The 27,555-nt window shown below is 65.6% G+C and overlaps 1 protein-coding gene across 1 annotated transcript in view; it reads right to left on the bottom strand.

Moving 5' to 3' along the window:
- Positions 1-5,593: 5,593 nt before the first annotated feature.
- Kif26a (kinesin family member 26A) overlaps positions 5,594-27,555 on the bottom strand; it is a 37,165-nt gene continuing 15,203 nt past the window's right edge. Inside the window, exons 4-16 of the mRNA XM_042696896.1 lie at positions 24,571-24,755; positions 19,577-19,763; positions 16,326-16,538; positions 15,828-15,921; positions 15,310-15,572; positions 15,037-15,217; positions 14,750-14,912; positions 14,354-14,516; positions 7,409-10,313; positions 6,732-6,937; positions 6,595-6,615; positions 6,001-6,151; positions 5,594-5,866 (exon numbers count right to left, since the gene is read on the bottom strand). Of these exons, the coding sequence (XP_042552830.1) occupies positions 5,685-5,866; positions 6,001-6,151; positions 6,595-6,615; positions 6,732-6,937; positions 7,409-10,313; positions 14,354-14,516; positions 14,750-14,912; positions 15,037-15,217; positions 15,310-15,572; positions 15,828-15,921; positions 16,326-16,538; positions 19,577-19,763; positions 24,571-24,755 (4,914 nt within the window). The 3' untranslated portion in view covers positions 5,594-5,684. The remainder of the gene's footprint in view (positions 5,867-6,000; positions 6,152-6,594; positions 6,616-6,731; positions 6,938-7,408; positions 10,314-14,353; positions 14,517-14,749; positions 14,913-15,036; positions 15,218-15,309; positions 15,573-15,827; positions 15,922-16,325; positions 16,539-19,576; positions 19,764-24,570; positions 24,756-27,555) is intronic.

Below are 27,555 nucleotides of genomic sequence, written 5' to 3'. Positions count from 1 at the left end.
GGGGGAGTCTGCAAGGGGGCTGGGGACGGTGGGGGCGAGCCCTCTCAGGGGCTGGGGACGGTGGGGCTGAGTCCTCTGGGTGTCAGCCATGCCTGAGGTGCCCAGGCCACGCTGCCCGCCTGTCCCCAGATGGCAGGCCACGCCCAGCCCCTGTGCCACAGCTGGGGTGGGAAGCGAGGGTGCCCACCGGAGGGGCGGGAGGGAGCCCCCAGCAGAACACAGTGCCCACAGCCGCTCCCCGCGGCCCGAGGTCCACGCTGCTGTCAGGAAGGCACCAGGGGGCCAGCTCCACACGGAACTGGGGGTCACGGCGGGGGCGCCGTCCCTCACCCCATCCCTCACCCCCATGGCGGCCCAGGTAAGAAGAGCTTGAGAGGAAACTGGATCAGTAAGCGCAAAGCCTGTGCTTCAGTCTGTGATGTGGTACTCATCCTGGCTCACTGGCTGGGAACGCCCCACAGAAACGAGAAAGGCAGTGACGGAGGGGTCTGGCCCTCTCATAATTCCAGGCGTAAATTGAAGTCATTTTAACAGATGATTCTGAGCTGGGCGCCAGTGACTCACACCTATAATCCAAGCTACGCAGGAGCTGAGATCTGGCAGGGAGCAGTTCGAAGACACCCCATGCAGAAAAGTCCATGAGACCATCTCCAGAAAAACCAGCCCCAAAATAAAGGTCAGCTGCCCAGGCCCCCAGTGTGAGCTCTAGTACCAGCCACAACACAAAGGACAGTTCCGAAACAGTACCGCCGACGGGCAGGGCAGCCATGAGCGCCGTCCCAGGCCCAGCTGGCCCCGAACCCAGAACAGGGCAGTGCTGTGGAGGGACGGACAGAGAGGACAGAGAGCCCACCCCCTCTCCCCCGAGTCGCAGCCTTGAGACCAGGCGCGTGCAGCTGCCCTGGGCCCTGCAGAGGGGAAACGCTACGCCTCTGCCCCACTCCCTCCTCAGCTGGGAGCAGACACCCAGGCCAGGGCCTCAGTGTCCCTAGCAGAACATGAACTGGGGGACGCGGGCTCCCAATGCCGGGGTCTGAGCAGGTGTCACCACACTGGCCTGGAACCCTAGGCAGCCCTCCCGGCTCTCCGATGCCAGCCTGAGACCCTCTCCCACCACAGCCACCCGGCCCCCAGCTCCTTGTCCGGCTCAGGGAATTCCTTCCCAGCCCCTCCCGGCCTCCTTGGCTTCCTGTGTGGAAATGGGTCTGGATCCTGCCTTGCGAACACAATATCGGGAGGGAGTTTCCTGTTTGCTGGAGCAAATCCCAGAGTCCTCGGGGCTCGAGTCCCAGGAGAGGGGTCCTTCTGCCCTCCCGGTCCAGAGCTGCAGGGGCCCCAGGAAGCGCCCCAGCCAGAAAACCCCGAGCACTGCCCCAGGCCACCAGGGCTGGAACGGAGGCAGACCCAGTGGGGACCAGCACATGCGTGTGACCCTGGGACAGGGGCAAACCGAGGCACAGAGACAAGCCAGAGCCAGCCGTCTCCCGCCCCCGGCTCCAGGGAGGCATCGGGGGTGGCAGTACTGAGGAGCAGAGGCTCTGTGCCCTCCTGGGGATTTTTCTTAAGTATAAAGTTCATTTCGAAAGGACACTTTACCGGGCACGGTGGCTCACACCTGTAATCCCAGCCACGCAGGAAGCCAAGAGTGGGAGAATCATGGTTTGAAGCCAATCTGGGCAAAAAAGTTCACAAGACCCAATCTTAACCAGCAAAAAGCTGGGCACAGCGGTGAACGCCTGTTACCCACACCACAGCAGAAACAGAAACGAAGCTTTTGCTGGGCCCAGGGATAAGCCCAAAACTCTATTTAGAAAGGAAACTCGGAGCACAAAGGGCCGGATGCATGGGGGGGGGGGGGGGGGCTCTCACCAGCCACCCGGACCCCGAGTTCAAATGCCAGTGCCACAAAAGACAACAGACGTTTTTAGGGTTCTTCCCGGGCTCAGCCATAGAGCTCAGGGGCAGAGATGACCCCGCAGAGGCGTCCCACAGGTCGGACAGGCCCAGCCGCCCAGCTGGCCCTCAGGAGCAGAGCAGGGCATGCCCTCTGAGGACCCCAACCCTGGGCCACACCCACAGCCGTCTCCCAGCCGCGCAGTTCGGCTCCGTCGCCCCTGCCCACCACCCAGCCCAGCTTGGGCCTCTTCCCAGCTCCCCGCTAGGCCCTGGGAGCCTCCCACCCCCCTCCTCCCGCTTGGCCTCCGGTGCCAAGGCTGGGTGGGCAGGGCCGACGGCACAGGCCTGGGCTCGCTGCATGAGTCAGGCGGGCACCTTGAGAGAGAAGAGCGGATGGCCACGCGCCAGGCTGGCTCGGAGGCCATGGGAGCTGGCCCCTGAGCTCGCGGCGCGTGTCCGCTCCCAGCCCGGGCGGGTGCCTGCCCCTGCGCCCCCGCCCCATCCCAGGCTCCCGGCGACCCGGGCTCCTCCGGTCTCTTGCCCTGAACAGCCGACTGCCAGGGCCCCCATCCCAGTCCAGCCTTGCAGGGTCCTGACAGCCCCAGGAATGCCCCCTTCTGCCTGCTTCCACTCAGGGCTGCCCGCCCTCCCTGGGCCTGTTTCCCCAAATGGTGGACACATGCACACGGATCTCTTGCAGGTGACCTCAGACAGGCCACCCCGGCTTTGGCTGCAGTCAAAGAGCTGGGCTCTGGGCGGCTGCAGCTTTCCCATCCATAAAATGGGTGCACGGGGCTCACTGCCCCCACAGGGCGGGCAGCCTGTAATGACAGGGCCCGGAGCTTTGATGTACAGATGAAAGCTCCCGGCTCCCGGACAGTGGGTTCCTTGTGCAGAACGGCAGGGCCTCTCCCAGGCCTGGCCACCGCAGCCCCCAGGCCTGGCCTGGCCATGAGGAGGAGGTTCCGGCCGGCCCGCCATACCAGCCCGGCCTACGGAGGGCCATGGCCAGGATGTGTGTGCCCTTTAGGAAGCAGACTCTGGACCCCTCCGGTGACGGGGGTGGCGGGGCAGGGAGGTGGCAGGTGATCTCTAGAAGGGTGTAGCCAATCCCCACGTACCCCACATCACCCAGGCCGCCTGGGCAGGGCATGCTCCACTCCACGCAGACCCAGTACTGCCCGATCCTGAGGACAGCACCTCCACGCGGGCCTCGGATCCACAAGATGACGGACGAGGTGGCTTGTCACCTCCCTCCCGAGAACCGATCCCCCCGCCCCCGCTCTGCCCACCCAACCTCCCCATCCCAAACCCCTCACCCAAGCCCCCCCCCGAGCCACAGGGCCCTGGAGGACCCCGGGCTGGCTGGCCAGAGCCTCAGCAGGCATCTGCATGCTGTGGGGGCCGTGTCTGTCCTCAGACAGCGGAGACCTGGATGCGAGGGAGCTGTGCCCTGCTTCCCACCGCCATGGGACCCCGTCCCGAGGTGCTGGGACCCACGTTTCGGCCACAGCCCTGCAGAGTCCTGCGGCGGATCCCCAGAGACCACCGGAAGGCTGGGCTCTGCCCTGGGACGGGAGCGAGGCCTAGGCAGGAGGCCCAGACCAGGCAAACTGCCGAGCGCTGTCTGCGGGGCCTGCGGCTTCTCTCCCAACCAGCCCCGTCATTCCTTTGTTCCTTCCTTCCCGCCTCCCCCAGCGCCACCCAGCCCGCACCCAGCCCCGCCGTGTGAAACTGGGACTGTGACTCAGCCCCCACCCCACCCTGGGAGACAGAGACCACACACACTGTGATGGGCCACACGGGGGAGGGGGAGCAGGGCCCCCATGGGGCCCCACAGGCACTGCCCTCTGCCAGGAAAGGGCCCCTGCAGAGCCAGCCCTGGAAGGGGCTGCGGGGAGGGGCAGGGCCAGGGCGGCCGAGGTGGGGGGGGGGGGTCTGGGAGGCTCTAGGAACGGGAATGCATTTCCCAGGGGACAGCCCGAGCCCGGCCCGAGGAGCTCAAGGGTGCCCAGGCTGGGGGCTGCAGCTCAGCCAGCTCCAGCATGGGCATCCGGCCAGGGGCAGCGGCTCTGGACCCACGGGCTTGGGGACTCCAAGCAAGTCCTGAGTGGGGGCTCTTTGGTGCCCACAGGGACGTGTTCTGCCCCGTGGAGGCAGGCGGGGAACTGACACAGTAGTAAGGCCCTCCTGGGGGCCGGTGTCGCTGCCTCAGTTTCCCCAGGTAACAGAACCCAAAAGAAGAATGTACTCTACCCTTCCAGGATCTACAGGACCCAGGATCAGACAGCCACGGTGGGAACTGAGCCTGCCCCTCACTGTGTGGGGGGAGGGGGAGATGGGCTTGAGCTTGCCAGGCATGAGCCCTCCCACTGAGCCACGCCCCCAGCCCTCTTCTGCCCGAGTTATTTTTGAGGCAGGGCGTTGCTTCCTGCCTGGGTCAGCGCCAGGACCCCAGTCCTGTCACGTGCCTCCGGCCCGGCCGCCGCCGCACCCAGCTACTTGCACTGTCCAGGCTGGCTGAAACGTTGATCCCCCCAATCCCAACCTCCTGGGCAGCTAGGATTACCAGGCATGAGACACGAGCTCACGGCTTCTCACCACCTTCCGATCGCCCGCACTGTGGCCCCTGCGGGAACGCCGCTCCCCAGAGTCCCCGGGTCCCACGGACGCCCCCGCCCCAGGGACGGGCACACCCCATAGCACCACACCAGTAAACTCAGAGCCACGTGAACAATCGGTGCGTCTTTTATTCACAAATAAAAATGGCAGCAAGATATTATCTACACATTTGTACAAAGTCTGAACACCCTATAAAACACACAGTGGCTGGGATGCACGAACCTGTCGTGCAGGGCATCTGGTGGGTGGGCAGGCTCCACACTGCATCTGAAAACAAGCCCCTTCCAGGGGCCCCCATGCTGCCCACAGGGCGCCCCAAAAAGAACCTGCCCCCCACAGCGGCCAAGATCCCAAGGAACACCGTCCATAGAAAACCGTAAAAACCTAGATCATTTGCCCTCAAATCCCACTGCGAACTAGGCGCGTAGACAAAATGATACAAAAATAGGAACCCAACACAGAACTCTTACAAAACCCACACCCTGTCTCTGTGGCTAGTGGTTTGTGACATTGTGTTTTCTGCTTATGGTTTTGGTTAGCATTCCTGCCATGAAGAAGGCATCACGTGTGCAGGCCCCAGGGCCCTTAGGACCCAGCAGGTCTGTCCTGCTCTGAAGACCCCGCTGCTGCGGGCTACGGGGCATGGAGGCCTCCAATGCCAGCTGTGCCCAGCGGAGGCAGCTGGGAAGGAGCAGCAGCCCCGCCAGGGCCAGGGCGGCCACCGCACACGGCCCGCCAAGAGGAAGGCGAGAGGAGACCACCTGCCCCAGCCCGGCCCGAGCAGTCACACCTGCCTGGGTGCGGCCGGGCCGGCGCGCACTGCTGGTGTCTGAGTCTGTAGCACCAATTGGAAAAGAGAAAAATCTAACTGAAAGTCAAAGGCACTTGCGTGGCGGCTGAGCGGCCACAGTCTTCCGGTCCCTGTGCGCGAGCTAGCACTTTCCGTGGCCAGCCGGCCCCTCCCCGCCCGTCTCCTCAGCCCCTCCCCCAGCCTCCGGTCCTCCCCCAACCCCACACATCCTCGCTGCGTCCACATCCCACCCCCACATCCTGCAACACTCCCGGCCTCCTGCACGCTCCCACCCCCACACCCCTGCACGCTGCCCCAGCCTCGCACCCCTGCACGCTGCCCCAGCCTCACACCCCTGCAGGCTCTCCCGCCCGCCTCAGACATCCACCTCCTGTGGCCCGGGTCGGGCCGGGGCTGCCGTGAGGCTGATGTCGAAGCAGGTGACCATCATGACATGGGCCTTGCACAGGTTTACACACTGCTCCAGGGCAGCCGTGGCTCGCTCCAGCGCCGCCAGGTACTCGGCGGACTCGGGCTCCAGCTCGGGGTCCACCTCAACTGGGAAGGGGTGGAACAGGGCAGGTCAGGGTCAGGGAAGCAGCAGGGCAATCCTCCCCCTCCCACCGCCTGCGTCTGGAGAGCTGCACAGCCAAGACAGAAGGTGGCCGCGCGGGCTCGGGCCGGGCACTCACACTGCTCCAGCCAGCGGCCAGGCTCCACCATGAGCCGGCCCTGCGTCTCCGCCAGCTCCTCACACAGATGCTCGTGCCGGGCCTGCACTTCCCGCAGCCTCTGCTGCCGGCGCTCCACCAGCCGCAGCCTGGAGCCGACACACACTAGACCCTGGAGACGGGGGGGGGGGGGGGAAGCACGGGCTCAGGGGTGCTCACGAGAAGGCTGGCGTCCCTCCCGGGAATGGCCAGCCCTCCTCACTGGCCACTGCCGCCCGCCGCCTCCCAGGGGCGTGTACACACTGGGCTTCCAGGGAGGGCGGGCGGGGCAGGCGGGTCTACGCCACGGTGCCCAGATGCTGCTCCACCTCAGGAGACAGGGCCCTCAGGCACCTGCCTGCCACACGTGAGTGCACCCGTGTGTGAGCACATATACATTTACACGTGAGCACACCTGCCAGCACATGCACATTCGTGAACACACAATGCTCTCGTGAGCACATGCACGTGAGCGTACATACATGCATGAACACATGCCTGTGCGCACACACGCACACACGCGTGAGCACACACGGGAGCTGTTGGAGGCCTCCACCGCTCAGGGACAGTCCCTACCTTCTCCACATCCGGGGAGGCCTGTGGGTAGAGAAGGTGCGGTCACTGCCTGCCTGGCCGTGTCCCTGGGGCGTCCCCCCGCTCTCCTGCTACCTAGGGCTCCCGGCCACCAACCCCCGTGTGCCGCAACCCCAGACCTGGGCGGGGTCCTCGCGGGGGGGCAGGCGGTGCCTCTGCAGCCGCTCCACATCATCGATCTCATACACCTTGATCTCGAAGGGCTCCTTCAGAGAGCTGGCCAGCGGCGGGGGAAGGTCCACCCACTGCCCGGGGAGGCTAGGCTTGCGGCCCAGGGCGGCAGCATCAGGCAGCGGCGCCGGGATCAGCCGTCGCCTCTGAAGGCCTGGAATGAAGAACGGGGCCCTGGCTGAGCCGAGACCGGGGCCTGAACCAGCCGCCAGGCACCCAGACACCGCGCCACTCTCCCCGGCCCCGGCCAGGACAGGCAGGGACTCACTCACTGCGTCCCGGCAGTGCCCGTAGGGCCGACCAGGACAGGCGGGAAGAGGACGGCCCAGAACCCAGTGCCCAGCTCACGCCCAAGCTCTCCCACCGCACAGCCTACATGAGGACCAGATGCGGGCTGAGCCCCAGCCCGCGGGACGGCCTGGGGACCGGGGCATGTGCTGGGCCCACTGGGGACCGTGCGCGTGCCCAACAGCCCAAGCACACAGGCCCTGTGCTGGGATGGCCGTGAAGGCCACACTGTCTGGCCCCTTGTGGAGACAGGCTTACAAACTGTCCAAGGGGGGTGTGCCTGGCGTCTGTCCGCCCGGCCTGCAGGCGTTTGCCAGGATTCCAGTTAGGCGCCCACCTGTGGCCCTCTTCTTGGGGGACTTGAGGCTGCGTGCCCGGGCGCCGGGGGAGGCGGCCCCGCTCTCGCTGGTGGAGTCGGGGGCGGAGGAGGCGCTGCCCGTGGCCTCGCTGTCCCGCATCACGCTCTCGTAGCCGCTGCTGCCGCCGCTGTGGTAGAAGAGTGCGGTGCGGCCCATGGCGGGCGGCAGCTCCCCGCTCAGCACGCTGCTGTTGTCGCTGCCGTGGCCGCTGCTGTAGCGCTGGGGCCGCCGGGGCGCGGTGACCTTGCTGTAGGGGGAGGGCAGGGCGGCGCCGGCCGGGGGCCGCTCCTCCGCCACGTTCACGCCACTGTCGTTGCCGCTGTCCGAGTCAGCTGAGCCCCACAGGGGGCCGTTCTTGCCGGGAGCCCCGCCGGCTGCCAGCTCGTGGACGCGGCTGTGGGCGGCCCGGAGCGCCTGCTTGGTGCCCATGACAGTACCCCGGCCGGCCTTGGAGCCCATGCCAGGCATGGCCCGCGAGGCGGGCCGGGGGCTGGTCACTGCGCCCCCGGAGGCCCTGCCCGGCGCAGGGGCCAGCGGCTTTGCCGGAGCCCCCAGGGCCCGACACCCACTGGCCACCGGGCTCCGGCCCTTGGCCCCGCTGGCAGGTGGCCTTCCAGCGCCCGCAGCCTTGGCCGAGCCGCCCCTGCAGGCAGCAGACGGCTCAGGGGTGGGGCTGGCAGGCGGCACACCCAGCCTGGGCACGGCCCGGGGTGGCCGCCCAGGGCCCTCTCGGCCCTTGCTGCTGTGAGCCAGGCCCTCATACCGCTCCAAGGACATGTGGCCGGTGGGGCGGGTCGCCATCTCCACCTTGCCGGCCCGGGCTTTCAGGCTGGACGTGGCCTTGGGAGCCGTGTGGTCGGTCCGGCTGTTGGGCCTGGCCTCCTCCTCCCCGCGGAGGGCAGCAGCGGCACTGGGCCGGGTTGAGCCGAGGGCCAGGTTGCTCTGTTCCAGGCTGGACTTGCGCACGGGCGGGGCGGGGGGCCCTGCCCCAGTGGGCCTGGGGAAGAAGCCCCCCCTGGGGGCTGTGCTCTTCCTCATGCCAGGAAAGGCCTTTGCGCTGCCCGGGCAGACCCCGCCCTCGGCAGAGGATTCTCCGCAGGACACGGTGACCGTGGTCACCCCCAGCGTGGTGGCCCCCCTCCGCAGGGGCGGGGTCCGCACCGCCACCTCTGGCCTGCGGGTGGCCCTGGCAGCCACCTCGTGCCCGTCCGCCACCCGCTGGACGCAGGCCAGCATGGCCTGTGCCTCGGGCAGCCGGGGGTTGCCGGGTGGCGGGCTAGGGCCATCGCTGGCTGAGGCCACTTGGAATGCGTCACCATCATCTGCGCGGAGCAGCCAGGGGTCCTCAGGGGGGCCTCTGGGGCTGAGGGGACCCCGGCTCGGGGCAGCGCAGCCTGCGCGGCCGGCTGCTGAGGTAGTCCTTGGCTTGCGGGGGAGGCTGGAGTGGATGGTTGGGGCCAGGGCCGTCCCCTGCAGAGCCCTAGCCCAGGGCTCCCTGCCGGGCTGGGCCAGGGCTGCCACAGCTGCCTCTCTCGGGTGAGGGCCAGGCTCGCCGGGTGTGCCGGGACCCAGGGCCCCGAGGCTGCCGTCCTCCAGCGAGCTGCCCGAGGCGGAGGGGTCCAAGGGCCCAGCCGCTGCTGTGAAGTTGGGGCTGAAGGGCGGCTGCAGCGTGGGGCTGCAGCTCAGGGCTGTGCAGACTTCGACCTCGCTGAGCCAGGAGCCGATGGAGGAGCCGGGACTGCCGCCTGCCCAGGCTGCCCCCTCCAGGGCGCCCCCCGGAGCACATGGACCCCCGGGGGCCTGGGAGGTGTACGCGTCGAACTCATCGTTGATGCTGCTGATGATGCTGACGGGCCGCGAGCCCGAGGCCAGCGCCTGCAGGGAGCAGTCGCTGCCGAAGCTGGCCAGGCTGGAGGGCCTCGCAGCGCCCGCCAGCGGCCCCAGGGGCAGCTCCTCCACCACCGTGAACACCAGCTCATCCTCGCCGTTCAGCTCCACGGGCTGCTGCACTGTCACCGTGGTGGTCAGCAGGCCGCGCTCCACACGGCGGCCGTGAGCGGCCGGGCAGGGACAGGCCGGGTCTGCAGGGAGCAGAGGCTGCTGGCCCTGGCACACCTGTCCACTCATGCCCACGGGGGGCGCGCGCGCCATGCCGTCAGCACCCCTTCCCCCAGGCTCCATGGGCGCGCCCGGGGGTCCTGGCTGCCGAGGAGGGGGAGGGGCTGGACCAGGCAGCGGTCGCCTGCCGCCCCCTGCCGGGGTCTTGTCCAGGGCTGGCGGCTCGGGCCGGGCGCACCAGTCTACCCTCTGGTCACCCTGGGCGGCAGCCCTGGGGGGCTCAAAGGCGCCCCCGCTGCTATCTGCCCCCTGGCTGCCTCGAGGGGTGCTTGTGGCCATCGGGGGGCCCACAGACTTCCTGGGGGACGCGGACTCGGGTGGCGAGGGCCTCCTGGCCCCTCGGACGGGACTGGCCTGCGCCCCCTCCGAGCCCCCCGGGGGCCCCGGGAGGCCCTCACTGCCGTCGATGCACTCCAGCCGCTCCTGCAGCTCCGCGAAGGTGCTGCAGCGGAAGTGGTCGGCCTCTCCCGGGCCTTCGGAGGGCCGGCGGCGGCTCAGCACGGGGATGATGGGCACGAAGTCAGGCGGGCCCTCGTTGTCGGTAAGCTCCCGGTCAGACAGCGCCGCCCCGCCAGGCCCCACGTAGATGACGGTGTCGCAGGACTGCTCACTGCTGGAGGAGTAGTCCGGATCTCCGGGCAGGCCGGGCGCCAGGCGGTCACGGTCTGGGGTGGCGGAGCGGGCATGGAAAGGTCGCAGGTGTGGGGGGCGGCGGCTCCGGCCCTCCTCACAGGAGCTCTCCCCGCCCGAGGAGCTGGAGGCGCACTGGGGAGGGCAAGGCAACACCTGAGCGGACCGGCCTCCGCCTGTGCCCAAGCCCCGCCCCTCCCCTCCCTGAGCCGGCACCCCAGCCCATCCCGCCCCTCCCCCTCCCTGAGCCGGCACCCCAGCCCATCCCGCCCCTCCCCCTTCCCTATCCCCGCACCCCATCCCTCCCCGTTCCCTGTCCTGAGCCCCTCACCGGATCCCTTCCCTGCCCTACTCCCCTGCAGCCTGTGGACCCTACAAAAACACTGCCTGAGACCACAAGCAACACCTGCCACTGTGGACACTACCCCCGGGCTCAGACAGGACTCGATCCAGACAAGTGCACCCGCACAGCCACACAGAGGCACTGTCACACAGAGGCACTGTCACACAGAGGGACCGTCACACAGAGGGACCGTCACACAGAGGGACCGTCACACAGAGGGACTGTCACACAGAGGGACCTGTCACACAGAGGGACCGTCACACAGAGGGACAGTCACACAGAGGGACCGTCACACAGAGGGACCGTCACACAGAGGGACTGTCACACAGAGGCACTGTCACACAGAGGGACTGTCACACAGAGGGACCTGTCACACAGAGGGACTGTCACACAGAGGACCTGTCACACAGAGGGACTGTCACACCCAAGGACCTGTCACACAGAGGGACTGTCACACAGAGGGACCGTCACACAGAGGGACTGTCACACAGAGGGACCGTCACACAGAGGGACCGTCACACAGAGGGACCGTCACAGAGGGACCGTCACACAGAGGCACTGTCACACAGAGGGACCGTCACACAGAGGGACCGTCACACAGAGGGACCGTCACACAGAGGGACCTGTCACACAGAGGGACCGTCACACAGAGGGACCGTCACACAGAGGGACCGTCACACAGAGGGACCTGTCACACAGAGGGACCGTCACACAGAGGCACTGTCACACAGAGGGACCGTCACACAGAGGCACTGTCACACAGAGGACCTGTCACACAGAGGGACCGTCACACAGAGGGACCTGTCACACAGAGGGACTGTCACACCCAAGGACCGTCACACAGAGGCATTGTCACACAGAGGGACCTGTCACACAGAGGGACTGTCACACAGAGGGACCGTCACACAGAGGGACCGTCACACAGAGGGACTGTCACACAGAGGGACTGTCACAGAGGGACTGTCACACAGAGGGACCGTCACACAGAGGGACCGTCACACAGAGGGACTGTCACACAGAGGGACCGTCACACAGAGGGACCGTCACACAGAGGGACCTGTCACACAGAGGGACTGTCACACCCAAGGACCGTCACACAGAGGGACCGTCACACAGAGGGACCTGTCACACAGAGGGACCGTCACACAGAGGCACTGTCACACAGAGGGACTGTCACACAGAGGGACCGTCACACAGGGACCGTCACACAGAGGACCTGTCACACAGAGGGACCGTCACACAGAGGGACTGTCACACAGAGGGACTGTCACACAGAGGGACTGTCACACAGAGGGACCGTCACACAGAGGGACCTGTCACACAGAGGGACCTGTCACACAGAGGGACCGTCACACAGAGGGACCATCACACAGAGGGACCGTCACACAGAGGGTCTGTCACACAGAGGGACTGTCACACCCAAGGACCGTCACACAGAGGGACCGTCACACAGAGGGACTGTCACACAGAGCGACTGTCACACAGAGGCACTGTCACACAGAGCGACCGTCACACAGAGGGACTGTCACACAGAGGGACCGTCACACAGAGGGACTGTCACACAGAGGGACCGTCACACAGAGGGACCGTCACACAGAGGGACCTGTCACACAGAGGGACTGTCACACCCAAGGACCTGTCACACAGAGGGACTGTCACACCCAGAGACTGTCACACCCAGGGACCTGTCACACAGAGGGACCTGTCACACAGAGGGACCGTCACACAGAGGGACCGTCACACAGAGGGACTGTCACACAGAGGGACTGTCACACCCAAGGACCTGTCACACAGAGGGACTGTCACACCCAGAGACTGTCACACCCAGGGACCTGTCACACAGAGGGACCTGTCACACAGAGGGACCGTCACACAGAGGGACCGTCACACAGAGGGACTGTCACACAGAGGGACTGTCACACAGAGGGACCGTCACACAGAGGGACCTGTTACACAGAGGGACCATCACACAGAGGGACTGTCACACAGAGGACCTGTCACACAGAGGGACTGTCACACCCAAGGACCTGTCACACAGAGGGACTGTCACACCCAGAGACTGTCACACCCAGGGACCTGTCACACAGAGGGACCGTCACACAGAGGGACCGTCACACAGAGGGACTGTCACACAGAGGGACTGTCACACAGAGGGACCGTCACACAGAGGGACTGTCACACAGAGGGACCGTCACACAGAGGGACCGTCACACAGAGGGACCGTCACACAGAGGGACTGTCACACAGAGGGACCTGTCACACAGAGGGACCGTCACACCCAAGGACCTGTCACACAGAGGTCACACAGAGGGACCTGTCACACAGAGGGACCGTCACACAGAGGGACCGTCACACAGAGGCACTGTCACACAGAGGGACCGTCACACAGAGGGACTGTCACACAGAGGGACCTGTCACACAGAGGGACCGTCACACCCAAGGACCTGTCACACAGAGGTCACACAGAGGGACCTGTCACACAGAGGGACCGTCACACAGAGGGACCGTCACACAGAGGGACTGTCACACAGAGGGACTGTCACACAGAGGGACCGTCACACAGAGGGACCTGTCACACAGAGGGACCATCACACAGAGGGACTGTCACACAGAGGACCTGTCACACAGAGGGACTGTCACACCCAAGGACCTGTCACACAGAGGGACTGTCACACCCAGAGACTGTCACACCCAGGGACCTGTCACACAGAGGGACCGTCACACAGAGGGACCGTCACACAGAGGGACCGTCACACAGAGGGACTGTCACACAGAGGGACCGTCACACAGAGGGACTGTCACACAGAGGGACCGTCACACAGAGGGACCGTCACACAGAGGGACCGTCACACAGAGGGACTGTCACACAGAGGGACCTGTCACACAGAGGGACCGTCACACCCAAGGACCTGTCACACAGAGGTCACACAGAGGGACCTGTCACACAGAGGGACCGTCACACAGAGGGACCGTCACACAGAGGCACTGTCACACAGAGGGACCGTCACACAGAGGGACTGTCACACAGAGGGACCTGTCACACAGAGGGACCGTCACACCCAAGGACCTGTCACACAGAGGTCACACAGAGGGACCTGTCACACAGAGGGACCGTCACACAGAGGGACCGTCACACAGAGGCACTGTCACACAGAGGGACCGTCACACAGAGGGACTGTCACACAGAGGGACCGTCACACAGAGGGACCGTCACACAGAGGGACCGTCACACAGAGGGACCGTCACACAGAGGGACCTGTCACACAGATGGACCGTCACACAGGGACAGTCACACAGAGGGACTGTCACACAGAGGGACCGTCACACAGAGGGACCTGTCACACCCAGGGACTGTCACATAGAGGGACTGTCACACTGAGGGACCGTCACACAGAGGGACCTGTCACACAGTGGGACCTGTCACACCCAAGGACCTGTCACACAGAGGGACTGTCACACCCAGAGACTGTCACACCCAGGGACCTGTCACACAGGGACTGGGTCTCGCCCAGGGAGGGAAGGGGCTTAGGCAGATGAGAGCAAGCTGCAGCAACAATCGAGGCCCACCTAGGACTGAGTCCCACCTCCAGGCAGGCCTGAGCCACGTGGCTGGGGTCTCTTTTTGGAACGCACTCACGCTCCACATGCCCCAGGGTCTGCCACTGGGGCCAGGCCACCACACACCCCACACAGCAGGAACTGGGGGCGTGGGTCCCTTCTCCCTCCAGGCAGTGTTAGGTGACACGAGGACCCACAGGGGACCGACAGGGGAAGGTGCCCCTCTCCCCACAGCAAACAGAAGCCTCAGGTGAGCAGCAGGTCTGGAGCCCACCTTGGCCTTCTTCCTGCGCAGGCGCTGGATGCGTGCGGCCAGCTGCACGGTGCTGAGCGTCTCAGCGTGGTGCGCCGGGGCGTCCGAGACATGGGCGATCATGGTGGTGCGGCAGCCGCTGGCAGCCAGGGACTCCCGCAGCAGCATGGTGAGTCTGTGGTCCCTGGAGTTGAGGAGGGCTGGTCTGTGAGGGTGGGAGGCTGGGTGCAGGGTGGGCTAAGGGGCCAGGGAGGGGAAGACTGCTTCTCTCCAGACCGGGGCTGTGCCTGGAGCACCAGGTCTGCCCGGGGATCCTCTTCCCTGCTCATCTGCCCTGTCCAGCACCCAGGTCCCCAGAGGGCCAGCTGTGAACCCAGAGGCGGTGCTGGCCAGCTCCCGCCCCGGGGGCCCACTCACCTGTAGGGCACGTGCTTGGCACCATTGACCAGGGCTAAGATGACACTGCCCAGGGCCGACAGGGACAGGCACAGGGACCCCCCGGCGGCCTCTGCACCCCTGCCGGGCGCCGCCTCACAGCTGCCCAGGTCGATGAGGTGCAGGCGGCTCCGGCCTCCGGACACTGGAACAACAGTGCAGGTGATGCTGGGCAGCCGTGTGTCCCGCCCTCCACCCCGTGGAGAGGTCCTCGGGGAGGCCCTGGGGGGGAGATGGGGGGAGGGCGGGGGGGGAGTGGGTGCACCTACTTCCTCCCTGGCCGCCCTTCTCCACGCGATACTGGTAGACATGCAGGGTGAAGAGCAGGTGGGAGCTGCGCCGGGCATCTTCCCCACCAGCAAGGCCGGAGCTGCGGGCAGCCAGGGCTGCATCCAGGTAGAAGGCAGCCTTCTCCGCGGTGGGCGCCCGCAGCTCACTCTGGTTCTGGAGCTGTACGAGAGCAGGCGGCAGCGCCTTTAGAGGCGCAGGGTTGAGAGCACCCCCTGCCCCACAGAGGCCCGGGGGTGGAGGCCTTGGCGAACCTGTGCCCCGCACGCGGGGTCCTCCCGCAGGTACACGCCTGGAGACTGGGCATCCTGCAGGCTGTCCGAGGCCACCGAGGCCAGCAGGTCGCGCAGGCTCTGGTCGCGGCCGCACACCTCCACCGCGGAGACCCGGATGGAGAAGCGCGCTCCGGTCCTCTCCTTGCGCTCCTCGATGAGCCTGAAGAGCCAGGAGATGGCGCAGGGCACCACGCCCAGGCTCTGGGGCGAGCTGTCCTTCCCAATCATGGTGTAGGACTTGCCTGGAGGATATGGGGACAGGTGAGGGCCACCCCATCGTATGATAAGTCCTCAGAACCCTGCCACGCTGAGGTTCCCGGAGGGCCGCTGAGACCCCGGCCTCCGCGATCCCTTACAAGGCCTCTGCCGGCAGCTCGGCAGGTTGGGGCGTCTCTACGGGATTCCCACATGGAGGAGCCCCTCCCCTGCCTCCACAGTGGCAGCAGTGGGGATGGCGGGATGGCGGGGAAGGCAAAGCACCGTCAGGGACCACTTACCAAGGCTCCCGTGGCCGAACGAGAAAATGCAGCCATCCACCCCACTGACCACAGACTGCAGCACATCAGCCACGGTGCCCGAGCAGACCTCGGCCTAGGAAGGAACCCAAGGGTCAGGCAGGGGCCGGCGCCAAGGGCCAGGTCACAGACTTCAGCCACGTCTGTCCTGCCACACGGGCAGGCAGTCCTCCAGGCAGCAGCGCAGGCAGGCAGGGCTGAAGCACCATGCTCAGCGGCCCCACATGCACACTGGCTGTGCAGCACAGACCCCGATACAGCACAGGGGTACGGCAGCTGCTGGGACACACGTCTGGGGGCATGCACACACTTCCGAAGGTGGGAGGCTCCCGGAACACCCCCCCCCCCGACTCAGCCTGAAGACTGGGGCAGGAGCTGTGGAGACAGCCCAGGCCAGGGCCCTCAGGCAGGAAGTCTACCCCTGACCCCATGCCTTGGGGTGGCCTGGACTCCCCGCCCTGCGGCTTCTAGCTACTCTACCTGTTCTGAGTCCTGGGGGAAGATGGCGTCGAAGGCAAACATCTTGGGAACGGCTGCCGTAGCCGTGCGCCGGAGGCCCGCACTGCCGGGGGGGCCGGCAGCCGGGTCGTACAGAGTCACCTGCTTCTTCCGGGGGTCCACCTTCAGGAAGGACGTGGACTCGGCCGATCGCTGCGCACCCTGTGCCGGCCAGATCCGCAGCATGACCTTCACCTGGGAGCGGGGAGAAGCTGGCATGGGAGAGCTGCCCACCGCCCAGCTGGCTAATTACAGGGCAGGAGAAGCAGCAGCTCGCGAGTCAGGACAGCGGACCAGGCCTCGGCGCAGGCACCTGACGCCGCAGGAATGCGGCCAGAGCAGATCCCATATGAGGTCAGCGGGGCCCAGGGTGGGGTGAGGCTGGGGGGCAACGCCAGGCGGCAGCACAGGGGTTAGAGACCGAGACTAGGGGGGCAGACCCAGGCGCTCTGACGCACCCACCGTGGGCCTGCAAGGCAGCTCCTCTGCTGAGGCAGAAGGGCCCCAACCCCCTGTGGATGGCCCATCTGAGCGACACACAAGCAAATCAGCCATGGGAGGGCAGAGGCCTGAGAGGACCCGGAGGCCGCATGGAAAAATCCCCAGGTCTCGCTGCTTCTGACCCCAAAGCCGGTTCAGGAAGCCAAGCTCACAGCCCATACAGCCAACAGGAGAAAGGCCACAGGAAAGCAGCCGAGATCCTTGAAAAGACAGGAATGCTGAAACCCCCTGGCCACACAAGCCCCAGGACAAGCTAGAAATAACTGAAGCAGGATGGGGTAGGGTGGGGGGTGGAGGTGGGGAGCAGAGGCAAGAGAACAAAGCCCAGGGTGGTCCTGGGCTTCTGGAAAGCAGCCGTCAGCCAGGGCTACAGCTGAGTGGACACTGTGCCTCCAAAGTATGGAACAACGCCCCAAATGTGTGCTGTGCTGGTGTCGGGGTCTGCAAGGCCCCACGGCACCTGCTCGCCATAGAGAACATGGCGGTCAGGACAAGATGCCAGCCAGCATCCAGAGCCACAGCACTGCAGACACCCAAAACCTGTGTGGCAGACACCGGTACCGTCGCCAGGACCTCCAGACTGGCACCTCGCAGCCAGCCTCAGGCAGCACTCCTCAGGGCCGGGCCGCCACCGGCCGCTCCCTGTCCGACTTCTCGCAAGGGTGTGAACCAAATGACCCGAGACTGATTTCAGGGCCAATATTTTTCAAGGGTTTAATTGTAAGTGACAGATACATAACGCTACAAAATTGGTTTCTCGAGGGCAGCTCCCGCCCGCGCCAGCCACTCCCCTGGCTGTGCAGAACCTGGAGCCGGGCGTGGCGTCAAGAGTCCCCCCCCCCCCCTCCCCGGGAAGAAGCAGCCCTGGCGCTATGCAGAGCCTGGGCTCCATGAGGCGAGAATTGCTGCTTTTATTCCCCAACACGAACAAAACGAGTTCATTTCCAAACGCAGCTGAAACACAGACAGGAAAAAAAAAAAATGTGCCGCTTCCCAGTAATTTTGGGCAATTTTTTTCCAGCGTGAGCTCCCCCACACGTGAGAAGCCGAGCGGGTTCCGGAGATGTGGGAGAATTCCCAGCAGGAGGAGGGCCTGGACAAGCCACGGCTCAGCTCTCTCCACGCCTCCTGGAGCTAATCCCAAGCCGACCTCCAGCCAGCCCCGGAGGGGACCAGGCAGGGACATTGCTGTCCAGCCTGCCCCCCCCCCCCGGCTGCATGCAGGGAACCTGTCATTACCTCAGGGGAAATGATGGGGTCTTCCAGGAGATGAGTGCATCAAGTGCCCCCCCAGACGGACAGCTATCACAAAGCCTGGCTGAATAGCTGCCTTCTGGGGAGGGGAAAAATGCATTTGGCATTAAAAAAAAAAAAAAAAGCGCTTCCCGCTCCTGGCGTGGCCCCCCGCTGCGAGGCGGGGTGCGCTGCCTGCACCCACCATGGAAGGGATGTCTTCTTTAATACCACAGTGTGATGAATTAGCTTAAGTAGCACATTAATGTCAGAAATTGAACATAATCTAACTTCTTCTCTGTGACAATATTAAACGCCTTTCAGCAGGCGTTTCTACTGTGTGACATTATTGCTAATAATGCCAGCACGCTGGGTCTCTGGGGAAGTGCTGAGTGATTCGGGCCACCAGAAAAAAAGGCTGAAGCTTTACCACCTGCGTGCAGCCTGGCCCCAGGGGTGGGAGGCAAGCTGGGCCCCAAGCCACAGACACAGAGAAAAGCTGCAGCTTTTGCTCCGACACCCAGAAAGGAGGCCCCCCCCCCCCGGCCTACCAGGCAGACACTCCCAACGCCCCCCAGCAGGACCAGCCCCAGCAAGACAGGCAAAGGGCCAAGGCCAGGGTGCAGACGCACCATGCCAGACCCCAGCAGGAAGGGGCATGGACAGAGGTGGCACCAAGTCCACCCAGCACCCTGAGGATCCTGAGGCTCGGGCAGGTGACCCCATCAGGAAGCAGGGTGTGGCCCAGTCCTGGCCCTGAGCCACGGGACGGAGCAGCCGCTCCAGATGCAGACACTGCCCAGCACTTTCAGGCCCCACATCAGCACAGTGACTTGGGGTGCAGTGGAAGGCAAGTTGTTCAGATCCACACGGCTGTGAGGCCCTGAGTTGGGACAGTCACCAACCAATCTCTTTGCTCCTGGGGCAGGCACAACGCTGGGCCACACACAGCCGCCACCCAGGCCAGAGGGCACTGGGGGCCCAGGGAGCACAGGGTACAGAGCAGCCTGTGCTGACTGCTTGTGTGAGGTCAGCCTGCAGCCAGTGCTGGGCCAGGGGCTGACCTGAACCTCCAAAAATGTTACTCTCGGGGCACAGAGCAGGCCAAGGACAGGGAAACCGCTGGGTGTGTGAGCGGGCCCAGGCCGGCCTACAACCCACAGCTGTGAGTGCGGCTTCCCACCTCGCGGTGCCAGGCCTTCCTCACCCAGGTGAATGCACAGCTTCTCCACGCAGGACCGCTTGGAGCTGGCAGGGATGAGGTGCGGGGGAGAGAGTTCCCCAAGTCTAGAGCCCAAGTCAAAACTCTTCAGAAATGTAAGGAAGGTCAGGGCCCTTGACCTGTCTGGGCCTGACACCCTCTGAACCCTAACATACCATCACCCCCATTTCTGCTCATCCGCCCCGGGTCCTGCTGACCAGCCCCCTCCAGCCTGGGAGCCGGAAGCAGGCCCTTCCATGCCCCACTGCCAGGCCACCAGACCCAGGGCCAGGTCTACCTTTCCGAAGCCTGCGGGGTTGTCCTTGGCCTTGGCTGCCCTGAGCAGGCAGGGGGGCGCCGGGGGTGGCCACAGCTGCAGGATGCCACTGAAGTCCGTGGGGTAGGTGCAGGTGCTGCGGGCGGCAGGGGCGGGCGGCGGGGCGGGCTTCTTGCGTTTGGAGGCCAGGCTGAGCTTCTGGGCAGCCCTGTGGAGGAGAACCGTGTCCCTGTATGCACCAGCGGCTGCCCGCCGCCCCACCACCGCCCACGCCGCCAGCCTCCCTGCAGGCCCCGCCAGGCACCCAGCGCAGGCCAGGGGACAGGGCCTCACCCAGCATCCATTCCCGACCGCAGGACAGCCAGCACCAAGGCTGTGGCAGCCACACGGGCGCTCACCGAGCCTCCACAGGCCTCCATCTTCCAGAGGGATGGTAGGATGCCAGGGGCGGGGGGGACCAAGCTAACATGTTCTCAATACAGAAGCCCCCAACAGGACAAGCTCACTCAGCGCTGCTTCCAAGACCGCTGTGTCCAGTCCCCAGAGCAGAGGTCGCCTCTCCCCTCACATACCGAGCCCGCCGGGTCACCAGGGGCTCGCACCCCAGCACACCACGCATGCGCACACAGACCCCCCTGGGGGACCCCGCCTCCTGGCCGGTCGCTGTGTCGGCTCTTACCCTGGGATAGGTGGCCCCCAGGACTACCTCCCCTGGAAAGCCGGAGCCAGCAGCCCTCCCCTCCCCATCAGGCCAGGTGACCCTGGGCCGTACCAGTGTGACACTGGTCACCCTGACCATCCCCAGTCCCTGTGTCTAGCACGACCTTCCAGCCAGGGACCCCCAGTGTGCCAGGGGACCAGAACAAGAGGCCACAAGCCAGAAGCTTCCCAGCACCTGGCCGCCTGTCCCACACCCGCCTCCCAAAGTGCCCGCTCCTTCTTGCCCATCCCCCTGGGGCCTCCTTGGCCCACTCTGTCCCCAGAAGAATCCCATGGAAGCCACGCCCAGGCTGCAGGGCCTCTGCCAGGCCTCGCACTCCAGAGCCGCCGAGGCTGGCGTTTTGCTAACTCCTCTCATCTTTAATAGGAGTTGTCTTTTAAGAGGCCCAGGGGACAGCTTCCTCCGAGTGAGGTGTCATCACGGAAAATAAAAGTAATCTACGACGCACGGCGGAGTCCTTAGCGGAGCCCCAACGGCACCCGTGCGCGCCCAGGGCAGGGCCGAGGTGGAGAGCAGAAACACACACAGTCTGGCTACCAGGCTGTGGCCTGGGCTCCGTGCTCAGTGCCCACGCCCTGGACCGTGCTGCCTCCAGCATGCAGCCTCTCCTGCCTGAGCCGGCGTTGCAAACCTCACTCAGCCGTAGCACACAGCGACCGGAGGCCGATACCGTCCCGTGCGACTGCAAGAGACCAGGGTCGGCAGGGCCCCGACCCACACCCCGCGTCACTCCTGAGAGGGCAGGGGGCGCAGGGGGCCCCCAGCCAGTGAAGTGAACAGCACGAACCCAGGGCTCTTCCTGCCTCCTGCTACCGCAGCCTTGGCCTCCCAGCCTGTGCCCCACCCCAACCACCTGGGTCACCCCCAAACACCCCAAGCAGCCTCCCTAGGCAGAAGCTGGAGCCCCACCTCAGCAGACATTAGCATCTCGGGGCCCCCACCCAGCTGCCTGGCGCTGCTGCCTGGGGCACACTTGGGTAGGCCTTGCCACGGGGCGGGGGGGGGGGGGGGGTTGCAGGCGCTGGCGGGAAACTCCCAGGCTACCCTGTGCAGGGCCAGGGCGCTCCCCACCAGGAATAATTTCTTCAGCTGTGAACGGGCACCCCAACCCTGCTCCCAGTCCACACAAGGAGATGGCATTGGTCAGCACAGGCGTGGCCAGGCTCACCGGGGGCTGGGCCCTCCCTGGATCACGTAGATCAGGGTACCGCCAGCTCTGACACAGGCCACAATCCCATACCCATGCCCCTAGGCTTCAAGGACACAGGAAGGCCAGCAGCGGTCCCCGGGAAATGAGCATGTTCAGGGCCAAGAGCAAGGTCATTTTCGCTGGGCTGGCCACTGCGGAGCTGTGCCCAGCTCTGCCCTCAGCCACCCTCTCAGGAGCAGCACCCTGGCCACCTCCTGGGCAGGTGGAGGTCTGCCAGTGCAGAAGCCTGGAGGTCACAGCCCACAGTCTGAGGCAAGTCAAGAATCCCTCTTTCCTCACTCACCGTCAGCCCAAGAGGCTGGGAGCAGACAGCCCTCCCCGCCCGCCCAGCCCCCGCGCCTGTTTTTATGGCTCATCCACGGGCATGACTCAGGCAACATCACCCCACTGGGGCCCCAGGACCGGCACTTTCCCTTTGATGAAGCCCAGGCCCCTGTGAAAATGACGCCCATCAGCAATGCCAACACCCATCAGGAGAGGCTATGGAGTCTGCAAAGGCCTTGGGTGCTGGGCCCAGGCTAGTACCCGGGGCCCCTAGTCTTCTGAAAGCTCAAGCCTGGCTTCCGAGCAGCAGGGCAGAGACAGGGAGACGGGGGAAATACAGGGCCAAGAGACCTCTCCACCAAGACCAAGTTAACAGAGGGCCACAGACACCAACCCGACAGTGCTGCTGGCAATGGCAGCCCAGGGGTGGGGAGCACTGGAGAGGAGAGCTGCATCCGAACCTGCCGCAGCCTGCTGCCCGATCCTCAAGCCGCATTCCCCCAGGTGCTCAGGCTGACCGCCCCCACCCTCTGTCCTAGCCGCTTCTGGCCAAGCCCAGCACGCACCTGTGCGAGGTGCGAACAAGCTGTGTGGAGCGGGCATGGTGGGCTCTGTGCAAGGTGAGCACGCCAGGCGGGCCTGCGGGTCACCTGAGACTCCAAGCAGGCGAGACTCTTCCAAAAAGCCCTCCAGCCCAGAAGCCGCAGCTCACTCGGTAGAAACCAGGACGCCCCAGTATTCCAGGGAGTCCTTGTGCCAGAAGAAAAGCAGGGAGACGCTGCCCAGCAATCTTCCCCAGACATCTACATTCCAGGTCCCAAAGTGACCTGGACTTCCCCGCTGGGGGCGCTAGCCAGCTCCAGACCACCAGTTCTAGCTAAGGGGATGCCAGACAACCAAGGCTAGCCCCTGCCCGGTGGGTGTTAAGGAGCTCCTGGGCTCCTGGGGGACCGTGCTGCCCTGGCTGTGCCCACGGAGGCTGTGCACATAAAAGGCAGAGGTGGGGGTGGGAGACAGAGTCCAAGACTCAGCCAGGATGGCCAGGTGACAGCACGGCACTCCTGACCTACCCCGCCATGCCTCAGACTCCTCCCTCAGCCGCAAGCCCACTCTCTGCCCCATGCACCCCATGAGCCAGCCCATGCAGATGCACCACCCTGGAGCCTGAGACCGCCAGGACAGGGATGGGCTGGGGCCAGCGCTGCCCCTCCAGGCCCTGGGGGAGGGTGGAGGAGGAAACAAAGGAGGCACACTCCCCACGAACCACCCGCAGGCAGCCACGGTTCCATTGTCTCCTGGTGCACTCTGAGCCTCGTCTCCCACCCACAAAGCCTGGGAGCCAGCACGCGCCCCACAGCACCTCCAACACCATCCCCAAGGGGCTAGCCACCACTGACCCCAGCCCCGGGCCCACCTGCTGGCATGGGCCCTGCCCAGACACCCACTCCAACCCGACCCATGGCCTGCCACCTGCGCAGAAGCCAGTGCAATTCAGTGAGTCTAACAGGCTGGAAGTAATGGCAGCAGCCCCTACCCCAGTCCTAGCTTGTTTCTTTGTTTCTATGGTAACTGCCCAAGGTCAGCTCTCAGCACGGGCAGAAGCAGCTCCAGCCTGGGCTGAGACAAAAGGCGGCCGGGCCTGCTCAGCCTGCTCTGCCGGGGGCTGCCGGGGGCTCCCGGGAGCTAATGAGCCGGCGTGGGGGGGCAACACCTGCCTGCACACTTCCAGGAGACCCCACCTCGCGCCGGGAAGGGGGGAGGGGGGCTTGGACTCAGGACCAATGGCGACATAAGGTCTTTCTTCTCAGCTCTAAGCATTTCAAATCCTGCCGCCAGCACCGCCCTGAGGAACGTGACAGCAGCAACCACAAAGCCCAAGCAGAGGGGGACGTGGCCAACTGCAAGTCTGCCCCTCCAGCAGCCATCCACCCCAGACAGCACCGCTGCCACCAGCCACGGGGACTTCCGAGCCGGCTAGGAGGGGCTCCTGTCCCCGCCCCGCCCACCAGTTCCCCAAGGACCCCAGCCAAGCTCTCTGCCCCTAATTGGGGTGAAGGCTGAGGCCACAGCAGACACGGGAGGGAGTCTGCACAGCACGGCAGCCGGCTCATCAGCCAGCGCGACAATGCCCTAATCATATGCCCTGTCACTCCCCAGTCAGGGCCCGCGTCCCCCCGGACCCACGCTGAGAAGGCTCCCCCCTCCCTGCCTGCCTGCCTCTGTGATTCATGGACTAGCAGATCAGCACCCGGGCCGGCTGCTAATGGGACAGTGACCCGCAGCTGGGCTGCCATTACCACTCATTACCGAGATGACATCCTGCAATCCTCGTCCCTCAGGCCACCGGGGTGAGCGTGGGACCGGGCAGACCCAGGCTCTGCACAAGCCGCGGCTGGGTCCGCTCCCCGGGCCAGGCCCAGGAGGATCCACTCCCACCTCCCCCTTCCAGAGCCATTCTCTCCGCCCAACCACCCATCCACACAGTCCCGGCTCCAGGACCTGGGCTGCAGGCTAGGCCTGCAGTGAGACCTCGGGAGGCCCAGAGGCCGCAAACTTCTGGCCCAGTCCACCCCAGGCAGCTGAGCTTCAAGCCTGGGACTCAGGGAGCCCACGTGCTCCAAGCACGGCCCGGCAGGCGGGCCAGCCATCCGCTGAAAGCGGCGGAGCAGCTGTGGCCCCAGACAACCCCCACCCCTCCACTACACACGGGCAAGACCACAGCCCTCCCGGGGAGAACCACAGGCCACCGAGTCTCCGAGGGGCCTCATTCCTGTCCACGCAGCCGCATCCACGCCACTGCCCGGGGCCCAGGAAACGTACCTGATGAAGAAGGAGGCTGCGGCAGACGCCGCGGAGCCCCCTGCGGAGGTGCCTGGGGCCGGGGTGACCAGGGCCGACGTGCAGGCCCCACGGCTCCACGGCCCGGCCGTGCCGTCCAGGCCCGCTATGGGGGTGGCATCGCGGACCGAGTCAGCCACAGCCACGGCCGCCACGGCCGCCTCCGCCTGGGGGAGTGGAGAGTCCGGGTGAGACACAGGACAGCAGAGGCACCCCCCACACGCCCAGACCTGCACTCTCAGGCTCGGCACCCTGGCACTCTTACCCATGTGGCCAGAAGGCCCTAGAAATCAAGGCGAGGCCACTGAGGCCCCGCAGGGGAGGCCCACAGCCCCGGCTCAGGGCTCTGACGGGCCAGCCTCGGCGGGGGCCTGCAGACCTGCCAGGACTCTGACTTTCCAATCCTCCCCCTCACAAAAGACAGTGACCACAGGGGTCAGGTGGATGGACTCCCCGTGCCCTTTAACTCCCGGGCCTTTTGGGAGCACCCCAAGGCATAATTAGACAAGAACCCACAACAACTGTTTGTCATGAACGCTAATTGCTCCACGCATGATCATGTACCGTGTTCCCGTTGTCTGAAATACTATTGTGGCATTTCCAACTAATTAGCTAAAATAAATTCCACAGAGGGAGGTGGCCTCGTCTGAAGCACGGACGTAATTAAACGCTCCCCAGGACAGTTTCCACCGAGGTCCTGTGTGTACCTTGGCCCCGGGCTCTGGAGGGGGAGGGGACGCAACCCCAGCAGGGCAGGACGGGACACAGAGGCCCCCGGGGGCTGCCGTCCCGAGGCCTCCACAGCACCAGCAACATGTGCTCCTGAGAGGGGTCCACACCCCTGCCCACAGTGCCCCAAATCCTGGCGGGCAGTGGATGGGGTTCCCAGGCTGAGAAGATGTGCCCGGATGTCCCAGGGTACGGAGGCCAGCCAGAACCCCCACGCCAGGCAGGACTGGAGACCCTGGCAGGCGGCCCTGCTGTCAAAAGGGCAGCTGCCCTCACCACAGGAGAGGGCCTCATCTCGCCCACTCCACGGCCAGGACCAGCCTCGAGATACTGCCCGGGACACAGCAGGATCAGCTCAGTCCTCGGAGTGTCCCAAGCATTAGGCCAGTGTTAGCCCAGCACCCCCATGGCCTCTGGGCAGGGAACACTCCCCCAGAGCCTAGAGAAGGAACGGCAGTGCCAGCAGCGGCAGCAAAGGGCAAACGTGGAGCAGGAGGGTGAGCCCGGGGCAGCTCGCTGGGTATGGTGCGGCAGACCACACTGGCCACCACCCCTACATGCCCTTCAGAACCCAGCCTGGCCACCTCCCCTCCCAGCCACCCCGCGGCCTCATACTCGGATTCCTGTGCACCCAGTAACGGGGACTGTGAAAGGCCCAAACGTTTTCTCTGAGCCTGAAGTGACAGCACAACAACCGTGAAGCTATGCTCACTGGGAACCACGCTCCTCAGAACAGAGCGGGGCTTCACTGAGCACAGCGGCGGCAGGGTGCGGCTACAGGGTGAAGATGCACTGCCTCCTGCCTCTCTGGTACCCTCGGGTGGGCTGCACCACCGGGCCGAGAGCCCCGGCCAGGCCCGACAGCCCAGGACATGGGCTTGCTGCCGGGCACAGGAGCAGAGGGCGAGGCTGCTGCCGCTGCCCCGTGGGGCCACTCCACCCACGCTTGCGGGGCCCAGCCGCCCCCCAGCATCCCCAGCAGCATGTCCGCTTCCAGCTGGACATGTGTCCCAGCAGGCGGCGCATGCCTGCGAGGCTGAGCCTCCACACTGACCTGTGCCGGGAATCCCGCAAGCGCTCAGCTCCACCGTCCCACGAGCTGCCGTGACACGGCTGCGTCCACCGGGACGGCCACTGCCAACTCCTGCCAGAAGCAGAGCCCAGGCAAGCGCAAAGAAGCCATCCCAAAGCAAGGGCGGAGTGGGAGGGCCGGCCAGAAGGAAGACCACAACACGAGGGGAGAGGAGACGGGGCGGGCACCAAACAGAAAGCGTGATGGCACACAGCAGCAACGGAAGGAAAAGCATGAAGAGAGGAGAGAGCGTGAGCGGAGCCCGGCCAGGGCACGGCTGGCAGTGCAGGGCCCAGCCAGCAGGGCATCCGCGTCTACTCACAGTGGGGGACCTTCCCTACAGGCCTCCCCACACACGCTGGCACAGGCCTGCCTCCTCTGAGCCCTTGGCCTCCACCACCCCGGACTGGCCTCCAGCGAGCCCAGGCAGCCCTGGGGGGGGGGGGGGGGGGGCGGGGGGAGGTGAGGGTGGGCAGCTCAGTGGGGGAGTGAGGTGAGGGCGGGCAGCTCAGTGGGGGGGTGAGGTGAGGGTGGGCAGCTCAGTGGGGGGGTGAGGTGAGGGCGGGCAGCTCAGTGGGGGGGTGAGGTGAGGGCGGGCAGCTCAGTGGGGGGGTGAGGTGAGGGCGGGCAGCTCAGTGGGGGGGTGAGGTGAGGGTGGGCAGCTCAGTGGGGGGGTGAGGTGAGGGCGGGCAGCTCAGTGGGGGGTGAGGTGAGGGCGGGCAGCTCAGTGGGGGGATGAGGTGAGGGCGGGCAGCTCAGTGGGGGGGTGAGGTGAGGGCGGGCAGCTCAGTGGGGGGGTGAGGTGAGGGCGGGCAGCTCAGTGGGGGGGGTGAGGTGAGGGCGGGCAGCTCAGTGGGGGGGTGAGGTGAGGGCGGGCAGCTCAGTGGGGGGGTGAAGTGAGGGCGGGCAGCTCAGTGGGGGGGGTGAGGTGAGGGCGGGCAGCTCAGGGCTGACACAGCAGCCCCCCCCCTCTGTGCAGGGGCACCGCCCGTGGAGGGAAGGTAGGGCTCGAGCCCAGCTGTGCCATCTCACCGGTCCATGAAGCCCTGACTTATCACCCAGAGGCTTCTGGGGCAACCCCAAGATGGGAAATCTGAGCCCACAGGGCTTCGTCCTGACTGAAACAGGCCTCCCACAGGTGGGGGGCGGGGGGGGTTGTCCCTCTT

The sequence above is a fragment of the Dipodomys spectabilis genome, unplaced genomic scaffold (genome assembly GCF_019054845.1).
Source record: "Dipodomys spectabilis isolate Male_0828 unplaced genomic scaffold, ASM1905484v1 ptg000212l, whole genome shotgun sequence".
Classification (NCBI taxonomy): domain Eukaryota; kingdom Metazoa; phylum Chordata; class Mammalia; order Rodentia; family Heteromyidae; genus Dipodomys; species Dipodomys spectabilis.
Note: the sequence above shows the minus strand (reverse complement) of the source record. Positions and strands in the feature narration are given on the sequence as shown.